Consider the following 17,503-nt stretch of genomic DNA (forward strand, 5'->3'; position numbering starts at 1 on the left):
TATTATGGAGTTCCTCATAGAACTGGTCTATAGCTTCAGGTGGGGAGCAGAGTGTTGGAGCATAGATGTTGAGTAGGTGTACTGGACCAGAGGTGGTGAGCAGTCGGATGGACAGTATGCGTTCCGAGCCATTTGAGAGAGGCTCTATCATGCTGAGCAAGGAGCTTCTGATGGCGAAGCCCACTCCATGCTGTCTTGGTTCTTCAGGATCCCTACCCTGCCAGAAGAAGGTGTAGTTTTGCTCTGTTAGAGATTCGCTCGCAGGGAGGCGTTTCTCCTGAAGTGCTGCAATGTCTACATCGAGTCTGCTGAGCTCGTTGTTAATGATGGCGGTCTTCCGAGAATCGTTTATTTGTGTAAGGTCTTCCGAAAGGCCAGGACACATAGTTCTGATGTTCCAGCTTGCAAAACGAAGGGCTGGTATCTTCTTTCCTTTTTTCGTGCTGCTATCCAACCGATCTATATCCTGCTGTATCCTCTGATAATCCTCATCACTATCCGCAACTCCACCAACCTTTGTGTCGTCTGCAAGCTTACTAATCAGACCAGCTACATTTTCCTCCAAATCATTTATATATAATACAAGCAGCAAAGGTCCCAGCACTGATTCCTGCGGAACATCACTAGTTACAGCCCTCCATTCCACTGCTACCCTCTGTCTTTTATGACTGTCTTCTATGATTAGGTTGAAATTGTGTTAGTAAAACACCAGCACAGACATGGATGGGCTGAATGGCTGTTAAAGTTCTGTTGTTTTACCTTCTCACTTTTCTTTTCAAAAGCATTGTTTCCAAATTGGAGAAGAAGTTTATTTCCAGATGGGATTTGATTAAGTGTGGTATTTCAGCAGTGAGCATTTCAACCAGTTCAGTAACTTTAATAGCACATTTACTTGGACGCTTTTTGTATGGCAGGACAGCTGCAAATTGCAAGCAACAAAATATTCTGTGTCTCTCACTCTGGAGGTAAGATAGAGGCATATTAACATAAATAACTGCTCATATTTTAAAAAGTCAAAAATTACAGGTTTTGTTTGAATCTCTCTAGAACCTGAACGGGAAGATAAATCTCCCATTTACCCAGGCAAAAACAGCAGCAAAGATGGAAGAACTGCATGTAAGTAATGACTTCAGGAACTTCTAGAAAATATTAGGATAAAAACAGACAAATATACAGTTTCCTGCAATTCAAATAAATTGGAAATTACAAATTTTCGTCAGATATTCTACCCATTGTGCAAACCTGTTAAATGCTATTTGAAGGAAATGCTTAATGTTTATTTCAGAGGAATAGTCCTGCTGTAAATGTATTTTATTCTATGGACAAAATTGCTCTAGTTAACGAAAAATAGTCTGAACATTGAATGAATTATAAACATTGCAAGCTACATTAATTACTTAAATTAGTGTCCTATGGAGGGTTTGCCATCTCATTCGCAGTCAAAATCATTTTTTAGAAGGTTTGTTATTTTTTGGCAAATTACATCCATGTTTGAACGCAAAACAGAAATTCAGTTGCTATTTAGGTTGCATATATTTAATCTATACTATCTCATCAGTAGACTTAAAAGCAAAATGGAAAGGAACAGCTTCCAAATTAAAAGACTTTTGTTATCTACTGTATTGTAAGCTTATTTTAAGTTCTAATGCGACCACTGCTATTTTACTCTGGTGAAGGCATGTTTTGAAGGACTCCCTCCTTAAATGATGCACAGACTTTACCACCTTTCCAACTGAAGGCATTTTTAAAAACAGGCAGAGTTTAGGGAGCTGGAAATTGAAAAGCAGGACCTCAAAGGTAGTAATTTCTGGATTACTCCCAGATTACAGGCGAGTGCTGGGGGCCACAGCTGTTCACAATCTATATAAATGAATTGGATGTGGGGACCAAATGTAATCTTTCCACATGTGCTGATGACAAAACTAGGCGGGAATGTAAGTTGTAAAGAGGATGCAAGGAGGCTTCAAGGGGATTTGGACAGGCTAAGTGAATGGGAAAGAACATGGCAGATGGAATATAATGTGAATAAGTGAAGTTATCTACTTTGGTAGAAAAAACAGGAAGGCAGAGTATTTGTTAAATGGTGAGAAGTTGGGAAATGCTAGTGTCCAAAGGGATTTGGGTGTTCTTGTTCATGAGTGACTCAAAGCTAACATGCAGGTGCAGCAAGCAATGAGGAAGGCAAATGATATGTTGGCCTTCATTGCAAGGAGATATGAGTCCAGGAGTAAAGATGTCTTGCTGCAGTTGTCTAGAGCCTTGGTGAGACTGCACCTGGAGTATTGTGTACAGCTTTGGTCTCCTTATCTAAGGAAGGATATCCTTGCCATAGAGGGAGTGGAACGGACGGTCACTAGACTAATCTGTGGGATGGCGGAATTGTCTTATGAGGAGAGATTACAGAAAATGGGCCTGTATTCTCTAGCGTTTTGAAGAATGAGAGGTGATTTCATTGAAACTTACAAAATTCTTACAGGGTGTGACAGGGTGGATGTGAATAGGATGTTTCCTTTGGCTGGTGAGTCTAGAACCAGAGTAAGGGGTAGACCATTTCTTTAAGTCCAAATGCTGGACCCACAAGAGAGACCCGACCCGAACCTGATGCACGTTGTCGGGTCTGGTCGGGTAGCCACGTTTTATTACAAACAAGCACCTCCAAACCCAGCTACCCCAGTTTCAGTCTATTCCTACATATAGGAACGCTATTGAATTCCTAGCTCATGCCCACTGCTTGAAAACAATTATTACTCCACAATTGACAACGTCTCCTCTGATTCTTCTACCAATTACCTTAAATCTACCCTCTGGTTATTGAGCCATGGGAAAAAGTTTTTCTCTATTCTATTTAAACCCTTTATGATTTTAAACACCTCTATCAAATCTCCTCTAGTCCATATAACTGTAGTCCCTCATTTCTGTAGCTATTCTAGTAAATCTCTTCTGTACCCTATCCAAAGCCTTCATGCTGTACCTAAGGCGCAGAATTGGGCACAGTATTGCAGCTGGGGCTGAAATAGTGTTTTATATTAGTTTTACCATGACTTCCTGGCTTTTGTAATCTGTTCAAGTTCCCACATACATTCTTACCTGCTTTGTTATCCTGTCCTGCCACTTTTAACGATTTGTTGTATTAAATATTGCTTGCAATTCTGGTCGCCACATTACCAGAAGGACATGGAGGCTTTAGAGAGGGTACAGAAGAGGTTTACCAGGATGTTGCCTGGTCTGGAGGGCATTAGCTATGAGGAGAGGTTGGATAAACTTGGATTGTTTTCACTGGAACGACGGAGGTGGAGGGGCGACATGATAGAAGTTTACAAAGTTATGAGCGGCATGGACAGAGTGGATAGTCAGAAGCTTTTTCCCAGGGTGGAAGAGTCAGTTACTAGGGAACATGGGTTTAAGGTGCGAGGGGCAAAGTTTAGAGGGGATGTGCGAGGCAAGTTCTTTACACAGAGGGTGGTGAGTGCCTGGAACTTGTTGCCGGGGGAGGTGGTGGAAGCAGGTATGATAGTGACGTTTAAGAGGCATCTTGACAAATACATGAATAGGATGGGAAATAGAGGGATACGGTCCCCGGAAGTGCAGAAGGTTTTAGTTTAGGCAGGCATCAAGATCGGCGCAGGCTTGGAGGGCCGAATGGCCTGTTCCTGTGCTGTACTGTTCTTTTTTGTGCGCAAATGCCCCAGGTGTCTCTTCGGTATCCCCTTTAAAATTGTCCCATTTAGCTTGTATTGTTATTCCTTATTCTTTCTACAAGAACAACTTGCATTTATATAGCACCTTTAATGTAATAAAATGTCACAAGGTGCTTCAATGGAGCATTGTGGAACAAAATTTGACACACAGCCCCAAAAGGAGATATTTGTCCAGATGACCAAACACTTGGTCAAGGTGGAAGGTTTTAAGGAATGACTTTCAGAAGGAAAGCGAGTAGGAGAGATAAAGGGAGGGAATTTCAGAGCTCATGGTCTATGCAGCTGAAGGCATGACCGCCAATGTACAGGATAGGTACGTTCTAACAAGGAAAGGTAGGTGAACTAAAGCCAAGGCTGCTTAGATGACAGAGGAGATAGAGAATATGATGATGCTGGTCAGATGGTCTCAATTGCTGTCGCAAAAAAGTTCATGAGCTCATTGTGCTTATTATTGGAAGTGAAGGTGGAGAAGGCAGTGGAAGGTAGTTTCAGAAGACAGTTAGTGGATGGTTGTGGTTGCTCCATCAGTGAGTGTGTTTAAGGCTGATGGGGACAGGTTTTTGATGTTATAGAGAATCAAGGGAAAAGGTGAGCAGGCGGGAAAGTGGGGTTAAGGCAGAAGATCAGTCATGATGCATTGAACTTCCATACGAATGTACGAATTAGGAGCAGGAGTAGGCCACTCAACCCCTCGAGCCTGCTCCGCCATTCACTAAGTTCATGGCTGAACTGATTACTCCACATGTCCACCTACCCCTGATAACCTTCCTCCCCCTTGCTGATCAAGAATCTGTCTACCTCTGTCTTAAAAAGTATTCAAAGACTCTGCTTCCACTGCCCTTTGAGGAAGAGAATTCCAAAGACTCACGACCCTCTTGGAGAAAAAACTTCTCCTCATCTCTGTCTTAAATGGGCGACCCCTTATTTTTACAGTGACCCCTAGTTCGAGATTCTCCCACAAGGGCAAACATCCTTTCCACATCCACCCTGTCAAGACCCCTCAGGATCTTATCTGTTTCAATTAAGTTGCCTCTTACTCTTCTAAATTCCAGTGGATACAAGCCTGGCCTGTCCAATCTTTCCGAGTAAGATAGCTGACCAATTCCAGCTATTAGTCTAATAAACCTTCTCTGTACTGCCTCCAACGCATTTACATCCTTCCTTAAAGACCAGTACTGTACACAATACTCTAGATGTCGTCTCACCAATGCCCTGTATAGCTGAAGCATAACCTCCCTACTTTTGTATTCAATTCCCCTCGCGATAAACGATAACATTCTATTAGCTTTCCTAATTACATGCTGTACCTGCATGCTAACCTTTTGCGATTTATGCACTAGGACACTCAGATCCCTCTGCATCTCAGAGCTCTGCAATCTCTCACCATTTAGATAATATGCTTCATTTTTATTCTTCCGGCCAAAGTGGATAATTTCCCACTTTCCCACATTATACTCCATTTGCCAGGTCTTTGCCCACTCACTTCACCTATCTATATCCCTTTGTAGCCTCCTCATGTCCTCTTTGCAAGTTACTTTCCTACCTATCTTTGTGTCATCAGCAAATTTAGCAACCATACCTTTGGTCCCTTCATCTAAGTCATTTATATAAATTGTAAAAAGTTGAGGCCCCAGCACAGATCCCTGCGGCACACCACTCATTACATCTTGCCAACCAGAAAATGACCCATTTATGCCTACTCTCTGTTTCCTGTTAGCTAACCAATCTTTTATCCATGCCAATATGTTACCCCCTACACCATGAGCTTTTATTTTCTGCAATAACCTGTGATGTGGCACCTTATCAAATGCCTTCTGGAAATCTAAGTACAGTACATCCACTGGTTCCCCTTTATCCACAGCACACACTGCTAGATCGAATAATGGGAAATGAACTAGAACAGATAAGAGAAGTCAACATCGAGGACAATTAGGTAGTAACGATCGCAACATAAAGCTTAGGATAATAGATTAAAAGAAAGCTAATTTTGAGGTGATGAGGCTGGAACTACGGAAGATAAACTGGAAAAAGAATTGACAGAGAACTACAGTGAGTATTAAAAAGGTGATCAGTAGAGTTCTGGAGAAATATATTCTGCTAAAAATAAACTAATCGGTCATGAAAGATCCTCAATGAATAAAGTGACGTGTAAAATTTAACCAAATAAAAAGGCATAATCTAAATCTAAACAAGAAAGGCGAGGACGACAAAAGGGAATAAAAAGAGCTTAGGATAGAAGTCTGTAAATAATTAAGAAGGCAAAAAAAACTACAAAATCAAATTACCAAAGAATTTGAAAAGAAATGGTAAAGTATTTAGTTTAGTTTAGTTTAGAGATACAGCACTGAAACAGGCCCTTCCGCCCACCGAGTCTGTGCCGACCATCAACCACCTATTTATACTAATCCTACACTAATCCCATATTCCTACCACATCCCCACCTGTCCCTATATTTCCCTACCACGTACCTATACTAGGGACAATTGCTAATGGCCAATTTACCTATCAACCTGCAAGCCTTTGGCATGTGGGAGGAAACTGGAGCACCCGGAGGAAACCCACGAAAACACAGGGAGAACTTGCAAACTCCACACAGGCAGTACCCAGAATTGAACCCGGATCACTGGAGCTGTGAGGCTGCGGTGCTAACCACTGCGCCACTGTGCCGCCCTATTCTACAGACAAAATAAATAATAGGATAATTGGGATAGGAAAAGGTCCAATGTGATAGGAATATAGGATTAGTGTAGGATTAGTATAAATGGGTGGTTGATGGTCGGCACAGACTCGGTGGGCCGAAGGGCCTGTTTCAGTGCTGTATCTCTAAATAAAAATAAAATAAATGCCCAAGATAAAGACAGCAAGATGGGAAAAACATTAAATCATTACATGTAACTCCCTCAAAGAACTCCAATTAATCGGTTAAAAATGATTTCCCTTTCACAAAACCATGTTGACGCTGCCTCATTACCTTGATTTTTTTCTAAGTGTCCTGCTATAACATCTTTAATAATAGCTTCTAACATTTTCCCTAAGACAGATGTTAAGCTAACTGGCCTGTAGTTTCCATCTTTCTGTCTCCCTCCCTTTTTAAATCAAGGAGTTACATTCGCTGGTGGAGCAGGCTTGAGGGACCGTATTGTCTACTCCTGCTCCTATTTCTTATGTTCTTATGCCTTTAATAAATGCAGTGTATACATTTGAACCCATAGTACAAGTCCTTATGAATCACTATTTGTCACTTCCTTCCAATTCAAGTATGTACCCACTATCCCTATACCACATAACCAAGATACCATATATCACAAGGTCAATAGTTGGCTATGATTCCATGATTTTTAATTTTGACCAACCTTATCGAATGCCTTCTGGAAGTCCATATATGCTACAATATTTCCATGTTTACCACTTCAGTTATTTCCTTAAAAAATAAATCAACTGGGTTTGTTAGACCAGTCCTACCATTACAAATGCATGTTTGTGTTCTGTTGATATAAATGGCAGCAGACGGTTTTAATTTCCATCTGTGTGCTCGGTTTCCTCACAGTTGATGCTGTACACACAGCACCCACTACCTCCACCCGTGTGTTCTACATCAGCGTTGGAGTTTGCTGTGCCGTCATATTCTTGGTGGCAATAATACTGGCTGTTCTGCACCTGCACAGCATGAAAAGAGTGGAACTTGATGATAGGTGAGTGTTTTCAGTTTCTGTGCCATTATGGCTTACATATGCTTCTAATATTTGTTTGGAAGTGATGAATTGTTCTTCCTAAAACCCATTTTTGTAAGAGGGAAGGTTAGTGGATTTATTTGAACAAATCACTTGATTATCATTTGACATTTTAATCTTACCCATTCAAGATATGAATGAGTTAATAATTGCAAGTGACAATAAAATATGTACTGAGTTGCTTATGTCTTTGTTTTGTCAGTATGAGCGAGAGTGGAAGCTCTCAGGGCCTGTCACAACCCTCCACACAGACCACACAGTATTTGAGAGCGGACACACCCAACAATGCAACGTCTGTCACTAGTAAGACTTTCTTTATTTGGATAACTAGAGACTGTATTCATCATTTCCTTTATAATTGTGGGCCAGGCTGATTGTACAGGGTTAAATATCAATCCTGTTTTGAAGTAAAAGCTTGTTACTGTGTGTTTCTATGAATAAAACAAACACATGCTCTTTGATGTAGTTATATAGTACAAGGTAAACCTTCCCTAAGCAAGCTTGACCTGGATTACCCGGGTGTTATGCTCTGCTTTTCCATCTCTGATCTTGACTGTATTGCATAATTTTGCTGATTTGCCTGTTCAAGCTGAGAGCAAAATTTGAAGTCTTTTTTACTGCTCGTTTCAAAGTAGTCAGACTATCCTTCAATATTTTTTGGAAGTATAATTCTTCCTGGTTAGCGATTTAATGTTCTGTAAATGTTTAGCTTTTGAAATGAAAAGAAAATGTTGTCTCTGGGTAAGGCTGAGTGTTGGTGCTAAAGTCTGCCAGCAAGCTTTATTAAAGTAATAAAAACAAGAAATGCTGGAAACACTTAGGTCTGGCAGCATCTGTGGAGAGAGAAGCTGAGTTAACGTTTCAGGTCAGTGACCCTTTCTCAGAACATTATTAAAGTACTGTACACAGTCAGGGAAATCAAGTTAGGTTGCATATCAATAATATGCAGCTGCAGTCTGCTTAGCCTGCTCACATTCAAGATGATGGCCTGTCCCTGATTATATCTCATAGTTGCCTACAAAATTATTAAATTATTACTGATTCTGAATTATTATAAATTAACAAAAAGAAGCTGCAAAACATTGTTAAACTGCTTTCCTCTTCATCTATTATAAATTGGAAAAAGTTCAGCTGAGGTGGTTCCCTGAGACCAGGAGCCAGTGGTAGCTCCCTCGGCCAGCAGTATGAAACTGGTGTCCTGTGCCACACAGTGAAGAGATGTAGGCCTTGATTTTATCCCATGCACCCCTCCCCCCACCTGCACCCGCACCCTCTGACAGTTAAAACGTCAGAATCACGCAACCCCACACTAACCTAGCGCATTAAATGGGAGGATGAATTTTCCACTGACTCATCGACATAGTTAAACTGGAGTATTTGATACAGTTAGTGTTCTGAATTAACTGCCGCTTGATTGGGGTGGTTAAAAATAAGCTTTGGTACTTGCAAGTTTTTCCTCATTCATTGTGGGCTACAGTTTAGTAATAGTACTTGGTACGAAAGTGTGATTTGAAGACTGTTGTTGAGAGAGTAGTTCATGATGGGTGATGCAATAGCTGCTTTCAGCTGGACCGAGAAAGAAGACGACAATAAAGATCAACAGCAACCAAGGACATGCTGCAGGTGGCCAGCAGAGAAGAAAGCAATAGATGGTGTGAGTTCGCAGGAGGCCCTACCCTCTTGTAAGAGGGTCTACAGACAGAGGCTCAACTTCCTTGATTTCTCAGAGGAGCAGTTCTTCCAAGGCTGAAATTGTCATGTCAGGTCGTGCGAGACATCTTGGAGGAAGACCCGAGGAATGTAAAAACTGGATTAGGCCATTTAGTTTCTTGAGCTTGTCCTGCCATTCAGTGAGATCATGGTTGATCTGTGACCTAACTTCATATACCAACCGTTGCCCTATATTTCCCCTTTCATACCTTTGGCTTTCAAAAATCTATCAATCTCAATTTTCAAATTAAAAATTGATCTAGAATCAATTTCAGAAGAGAGTTTCAAACCTGTATCGCCCTTTATGTGAAGGCCTGTGCCCTTTTGGACCTGCTGCCATGCCATGCCAGTGGCTGTGAAAGTCACCTCACCTCTGCCCTCAATTTCTTTGCCTCTGATTTCTTCCAGGTTGAAACAGAAGACATAGCAAGGGTGTTCCAGTCACAAATGCATCAGACAGGTAACTGATGGATTATTTGGCAGGACAAGGAGATATGTAAACTTCCCCTGGGATGACAGCAGGCAGAATAAGAAAACACTGGGAGTTGCATCTCTGGCTGGTTTCCCTCAGGGGATGGGTGCCATTGACTGCACACACATGGCATCCCCTCACTGTTACATTTCAGATAGCCGAGTGGTGAAGGATAGAACGAGAGCCTAGTCTTTACACACTTGTAGGTTTTTATTTACAGAGAGATACATTACAAACACGTATTTCCAAACCCAACCAATGTAATTTCAGTCTGTCAGTCTGTTACTATATTTATAGGAGCGCACATGAATCTCCAGTTAATGCCCACCACCTAAATACAATTAAACATCCAATTAATATACAGTGTGCACTTAGCAGCCAAGAGCATTTGTAAACTGCATGAAATTTCATTCCATTGATGTGCAGCTCATGTGCAACTGCAAAGAAATTTTATGCAGGTATGCATGTGAACTGCCATGATGATTTCACACTACAGCAGTCCAACATCCCCAACATGTTTTGACCTGGAATGAAGCTGAAGGATGGCTACTTGGGGACAAAGGATATTCCATTCAAATCTGGCTGATTACACCTTTGAGTAACCATATCAACTAACCAACAATAGGAGAGCTACAACTCCAGCCATATGACAATGAGTTATGTCATCGAGCAAGTCACTTGTTTATTGAAGATGTGCTTCAGGCGCCTGACAGGTCTGGGAGTGCCCTTCAGCGTTAACCAGCAAGAGCTGCGATGATAATCATGGTGTTCTGTATATTGCAAAACCTAACACAGCTATGAGGACTGGAGGTTCAGGAGGGAAATGGTGCTTAGGACTCCTTAGGTGAGGAGGAAAATGGGCATCCAGCATGAGGCCAGTGGATTATATTGCTGGTCAAGATGCCAGGAATGTCCTGATAGTTCAAAGGTTCCACTGTGTCAGTAACATTCCTCCTTACACAAGCAATCCTGTAACCATTCATCCACTAGTCCCACAATCACCAATTGGTGACTGTCAATATTAACTCTGGGCGGCGCAGTGGTTAGCACCGCAGCCTCACAGCTCCAGCGACCCGGGTTCGGTTCTGGGTACTGCCTGTGCGGAGTTTTCAAGTTCTCCCTGTGACCGCGTGGGTTTCCGCCGGGTGCTCCGGTTTCCTCCTACAGCCCAAGACTTGCAGGTTGATAGATAAATTGGCCATTATAAATTGCCCCGAGTGTAGGTTGGTGGTAGGAGAATTGAGGGAAGGTAGGGAATATGGGATTAATGTAAGATTAGTATAAATGGGTGCTTGATGATCGGCGCAGACTCGGTGGGCCGAAGGGCCTGTTTCAGTGCTGTATCTCTGTATGACTCTATGGACAGACTAGATGGAGGGAAGATGTTCCCGATGGGGCAGTCCAGGACTAGGGGCCACAATCTAAGGCTAAGGGGTAAGCCATTTAGGACTGAGATCAGGAGGGATTTCTTCACCCAGAGAATGATGAACCTGTGGAATTCTCTACCACAGAAAGCAGTTGAGGCCAAATGATTAAATATGTTCCAGAAAGAGTTCGATATAGTTCTTGGGGCTAATGGAATCAAGGTATACGGGGAGAAAGCGAGAACAGGGTACCGAGTTTGGATGATCAGCCATGATCACATTGAATGGCGGTGCAGGCTGGAAGGGCCGAATGGCCTTCTGCTCTTATTTTCTATGTTTCTGTGAAAAATTTATCTTACTGTTAATCAAAACAACAACAAATGTGCATTTTTGTGAATAAGCTTTAAATGAGAAGACTAATTTGTTGATTTAATTTCTCGTCATTACTTTGGACACAGATTTAGTGAGATACCTGGCATTTTGCTTGTGTAAGTAGTCAGTGTCTGCCCGTACACTTGTAGCGATGCGGAGTATTCCTAATAGATGTCCATGTGTCGGGAGTGATCTTAATCACTCATTCCCTCCTCTCTTTCTCTCTCTCACACTCTGTCCCTCCTCTCGCTCTCTGTCCCCTCTTTCCTCTCTGTCACGTCCCCCCTGGCCCCCTCTCTGACAGTTGCAGAGAGTAGGAACGCTCAGCAGAGCAGCTTTGTGGTTGATCAGTTTTTTAAAAATCGGGATGCCAGTTTCACAGCTGACAGGTGCTGGAAGCAGGAAAAGCAGTTTCCGAATTACAGACAGCTTCGGGGTTTTCCAGCAGGCTTTTTAAAGAAAAACGTCGGAACCTGCCGGAAAACCCCTAAGCTGTCTGAAGTTCGGAAGCCGCTCTTCCCGCTCCCAGCACCTGTCAGCTGTGAAACTGAAATAGCTTTTTTAAAAAAAGGTGGTCTGGAAGAAGAAGCCAATGGGAAATTTTTCAACTCTGAAATTACCAGTTATGGACCTCAATTTATTTTTACCATGGAAGCTGCTGTTCGTGTACGAACACGTTGCCTACCCCTGGCGAGGATGAAGAACGGCCGGGTACAGTTTATATCCACGGGCTGGATGGAAATCTTTGGTGGGTCGGATTCTGGCCTGCGGGCCGTATGTTGGGCAACCCTGGTTTAAAGCATTAGAATGAAAATCTCAAAGTCACACTCCTGCTCACTGATTCTGCCACCTCCACCCAGGCTTCCTTCATGGTGGAAGTAGTTTTTTTCTTCCTGTTGCTCGGAAAGAGACCTCCCTCCTAGCCTTGCTCCACCCAGCAGAACATCTAGTGAAGTGCCTATGAATCTGGGGGGAGTCTCCACCTACCTTGCAGCCACATAGCGCCACTTGTACAAATTAAAAAACCTCCAAACCTCTTCCTTTGTTTCAGTGCTATACAAAGTCTTTGAAGAGTTGCTGGAAAGTCACATCATGCCAGGGCAGCTCATGCCCACTCACACCGTGGAACCACAAAATCAAGAATTGGTTATGACAATGTGAGTTGGTGGCTAAAATCGGCCATGCTTGCCCATCCCACCATGTTGCAAGTTGCCACGCTCGAGTGCCCTCCCCTCCACCCTACTCCTCTCAATGTTCCTTCCCGTGTCCAGGTTATTTTCAGAGCCGTGGTTTCACAAGTGTAGTCAATGATATGGTGAGTTCCCGACTTTCAGCGTTGGGTGGGGGTGGATGGGTTAACACTGTGTGGGATTGTGGCCCTTCTCAGGAAGGGCGAGACAATCGGCGACAGACTTGTGCAGTCGAACTGGTTTTAAAGTGGAACTGCTGGGAAGCTGTGAGCAAATTGCATGCCCATTCATTTGGTGAGAAATGATGAATGGCACAGAGGTCCTGGAGAAAGGGCAAGTAAAGTTTCTTGGATTGAGACAATTTACAAATGAGGTGTAAAGTATGGGATATCAATTGGTGTATGCACAATAAGAGAAGATGCTGGCAACCTTCTAGTACGTAGTTACACAGAAATTTGCAGCACTGAAACAGGTCACTCGACTCAAGCTATGCTGCACATGAGTCTTCTGCCACTCTATTTACTTCACCTCACTCATCAGCAGATCCTTCTGTTCCCCTCTCCGTCATGTACTGAGCTAGCTTCCCCTTGAATGCATCTATGTATTTGCGCACTGACACGGAACACAAAAGTCCGAGTGTATCAAGCCTGTGTCCTCAGTACCTTGCTCTATGGCAGCGAGGCCTGGACAACGTATGTCAGCCAAGAGTGACATCTCAATTCATTCCATCTTGGCTGCCTTCGGGGAATACTTGGCATCAGGTGGCAGGACTATATCTCCAACACAGAAGTCCTCGAGGTGGCCAACATCCCCAGCTTATACACACTACTGAGTCAGCGGCGCTTGAGATGGCTTGGCCATGTGAGCCGCATAGAAGATGGCAGGATCCCCAAGGACACATTGTACAGCGAGCTCGCCACTGGTATCAGACCCACCGGCCGTCCATGGCTCCGCTTTAAAGACGTCTGCAAACGCGACATGAAGTCCTGTGACACTGATCACAAGTCGTGGGAGTCAGTTGCCAGCATTCGCCAGAGCTGACGGGCAGCCATAAAGGCGGGGCTAAAGTGTGGCGAGTCGAAGAGACTTAGCAGTTGGCAGGAAAAAAGACAAAAGCGAAAGGGGAGAGCCAACTGTGTAACAGCCCCGACAAACACATTTCTCTGCAGCACCTGTGGAAGAGCCTGTCACTCTAGAATTGGCCTTTATAGCCACTCCAGGCGCTGCTCCACACACCACTGACCACCTCCAGGCGCTTACCCATTGTCTCTCGAGATAAGGAGGCCAAAGAAGAAATTTGCCGTAACTATTCCTTGTGATAGTGAGTTCCAAATTCTCACCATTCTGAGTGAAGAAGTTTCTCTTGAATTCCTCATGTGTTCTGTGACCTGTTATGTGTTTTTAGCAATTTCTGTGTTGCTTTAAACTTCATTTTTATTTTTTGGATGGTTGCTTGTGAATCTAAACACTCATCAGCTTTGAAAATATTATGTTCCAAATGTCACTAGACCGTTGAGGAAAATCTACTGACAATTATGTTTTGTTGTTTACTAGTGTGTGAGTATTGTTTTCAGGGCTGACCTTGTCAGTTTGGCTTCTCACAACACTAACATTCCAAATAGAAACAGATAACAAAGTACAAAAAATATGCTGTATTTTTTAATTTGGGAAGTGGAGGAATTATGGGCACATCAGATATAAAGATCTTGCTCTTCTTAGAAAAACAAGTATATTCACCTATGAAAGTGTTTTTTAAAAATTATCACTGAGTCTAAAAGGGCATCCAGTACAAAATGTTTGCATGGCCAGTATTTAATGGCAGATGGTAATAGGAAACATTACTGATTGTTGAACATTTTCTCAGTTGATCGCACATTTATAAGCCTCTGCTGCCTTGTTAAACTCTGTTTTGGTGCCGCATGCTAGTCAAATATAAACATGCTTGAATATAACACAAGTGCAAAGTGAGAACTCAACTTTTCAATCCACTGAAACAAGTTCTTTCACAGAGCAATAGTCTTGTCTGTTGTGGATATTTGAATACCTATTTCATCACCTTGGGGATTCTTTGGGAAGATGCTATGACCTCATTGAGACCGTTAGTGTGAAAAATATGAGATATGAATCCCCAGACCAGTTTAAAGAATTACATGACAAGATTTCACATTTTAAGACGTTTGTTATTTCACGTGCATCAGAGTGATGATACACCATTCACGGAGTAACTCTGAAGAGTTATGAGAAAACAGACTTTGTCTTTAAAAAAAAGTGAACAATGGCCCAAAATGGCCACCGAAGAAAAGGGGGTTAACCTTGTGTATATTCAAACTGTCTGACAAAGGACAAATCTTCAAAGCCAAAAGGTGTTAATGAAACCCATCCTACATCTATCCTAATAACATTCCAGAATTGAGTGTCATCTTCTAAAACAAAGGAGGTGTGAAGTAGCCACATCCTGAGCTATTATGCGATCACCATAGGGAAGAACCCAGGATGTCTCCGAACAGGAGCTAAGAAGTGACAGTTTTACCTTTAAAAAAAGATAGAGAGAGAGAGAGAGAGACAGACTGACCCAGAATGTGAAGCTACTTGTAACAGCTGGCATTCCAGCAAGCCAGGAAGCGCATTTTCTGCTGAAAAAATCCAACGTCTACATTATACAGCAGAGAGCTGGAAGTAACCCACCCTCTTCAATAGAACCTTCAATTGAGAGAGAAATCTACAATCATCTCAGACCTGTAACCCTCTATAACGTGAGTCTCGAGAATTCAACAGGTTTATCATAACCCTTCTCCTTCCGCTAAAAACCACCGACCTCTTTCACTTCTCTATTTCTTGTGTCTGTGCTTGAGAGAATGTGGTTGTGGCAATTTAAGGATATCGTATTGATCAATAAACAATTGACTTTCTGCTTTTTACAACCAACAAGAATACCTTTCGCAGTCTGTTTATTTGAAAAATAAAACACCAAGGGAATAAATTCTAAATACAAATACACTTGCTGCGGTCAGATGGGGAGTTGAAGAGTGGGAACCACCCACGTCACACTATGTGGCCGTAACAATTATAACAAACTAAACTAAAAGAAATTCCGTTAACTATATAGGACTTTGTAAGTAGCTGATACCCCAAATTACAAAGAAAGGTATTTTCTTTACTTAATAAAACGCTTGCAATCCTCACACCACATTTATACGTTACACAGTCCTCTTTGTGAAATCTTTGTGGTTAAAAGTCCCAAACTCCCCTCATTTGCAGTGGGTTGGATCTGCCTTAACTTTTCAAAACCCAGTGTCCTCTTTGCTCACTTCTCCGAGCACTTTTGACCTGGACGTCTGTGAATAAGGCAATTCCTGGTGATTCTGCTGGTCGTCGTCTTCTCCGCAAGCTTAAACATTCAAAACAAGTTCAAGTTTTTGCAGCCTTTTCCTGTCTTAGGCTTCTGAGAGCAGCTGTCTCTCTCCGTGTCTCTCTCCCCCCCTCTCTCTCTCTCTCTCTCTCCCTCCCTCTCTCTCCCTCTCTCTCCCTCTCCCTCCCTCTCTCTCTCTCTCTTTCTCGGCTGCAACCATTGGTTGTCCTCCTTAGAGCCTGCTCTCAGGCTGCAGGCGCTGGGTTCCCTTCTTACCTCCTGCCTTGAGGCCGCAACCACTGGTTTCCTCTCTTATGGCCTGTCTGCCTTCAGAAAATCTGTTAAAATTTATCTGGACTCAGAAGGCAATAGCTTATTGTCCTGTTCCAATATGCAAAGTCCAGAAGTTTTTTATTTGTTCATGGGATGTGTGTGTTGTTGACAAGGCCAACATTTATTGCCCAGTTCCTAATTGCCCTTAAGGTGGTGGTGTGTCTGGTTTCACAGAGCCACTTGGGCCTTCCGTTGTTCCCAGGTGTTAACAGCTGCCTGGTCTGGGAGGGAGAAACCCATTGTTCTTCAGATGTTACCCTGGAAGTCTCTTTTTTTGTCAAATAAAATCTTTGATCTGTCTTGTTTTTTAGCAGAGTTTCTTTTTCTTTTGGGCCTCCTTATCTCGAGAGACAATGGATACGCGCCTGGAGGTGGTCAGTGGTTTGTGAAGCAGCACCTGGAGTGGCTATAAAGGCCAATTCTGGAGTGACAGGCTCTTCCACAGGTGCTGCAGAGAAATTTGTTTGTCGGGGCTGTTGCACAGTTGGCTCTCCCCTTGCGCCTCTGTCTTTTTTCCTGCCAACTACTACGTCTCTTCGACTCGCCACACTTTAGCCCCGCCTTTATGGCTGCCCGCCAGCTCTGGCGAACGCTGGCAACTGACTCCCACGACTTGTGATCAGTGTCACAGGACTTCATGTCGCGTTTGCAGACGTCTTTAAAGCGGAGACATGGACGGCCGTTGGGTCTGATACCAGTGGCGAGCTCGCTGTACAAAGTGTCTTTGGGGATCCTGCCATCTTCCATGCGGCTCACATGGCCAAGCCATCTCAAGCGCCGCTGACTCAGTAGTGTGTATAAGCTGGGGGTGTTGGCCGCTTCAAGGACTTCTGTGTTGGAGATATAGTCCTGCCACCTGATGCCAAGTATTCTCCGAAGGCAGCGAAGATGGAATGAATTGAGACGTCGCTCTTGGCTGGCATACGTTGTCCAGGCCTCGCTGCCATAGAGCAAGGTACTGAGGACACAGGCCTGATACACTCGGACTTTTGTGTTCCGTGTCAGTGCGCCATTTTCCCACACTCTCTTGGCCAGTCTGGACATAGCAGTGGAAGCCTTACCCATGCGCTTGTTGATTTCTGCATCTAGGGACAGGTTACTGGTGATAGTTGAGCCTAGGTAGGTGAACTCTTGAACCACTTCCAGAGCGTGGTCGCCAATATTGATGGATGGAGCATTTCTGACGTCCTGCCCCATGATGTTCGTTTTCTTGAGGCTGATGGTTAGGCCAAATTCATTGCAGGCAGCCGCAAACCTGTCGATGAGACTCTGCAGGCACTCTTC

General features: G+C 43.3%; 1 protein-coding gene across 1 annotated transcript in view; it reads left to right on the forward strand.

The window, feature by feature from the left end:
• The window catches only part of ryk (receptor like tyrosine kinase), a 429,626-nt gene that overhangs the window by 193,120 nt on the left and 219,003 nt on the right, over window positions 1-17,503 (forward strand). The window contains exons 5-7 of the mRNA XM_068042876.1: window positions 1,048-1,116; window positions 7,246-7,390; window positions 7,632-7,732. Coding sequence (XP_067898977.1) covers window positions 1,048-1,116; window positions 7,246-7,390; window positions 7,632-7,732 — 315 coding nt within the window. The remainder of the gene's footprint in view (window positions 1-1,047; window positions 1,117-7,245; window positions 7,391-7,631; window positions 7,733-17,503) is intronic.

The sequence above is a fragment of the Heterodontus francisci genome, chromosome 11 (genome assembly GCF_036365525.1).
Source record: "Heterodontus francisci isolate sHetFra1 chromosome 11, sHetFra1.hap1, whole genome shotgun sequence".
NCBI lineage: Eukaryota > Metazoa > Chordata > Chondrichthyes > Heterodontiformes > Heterodontidae > Heterodontus > Heterodontus francisci.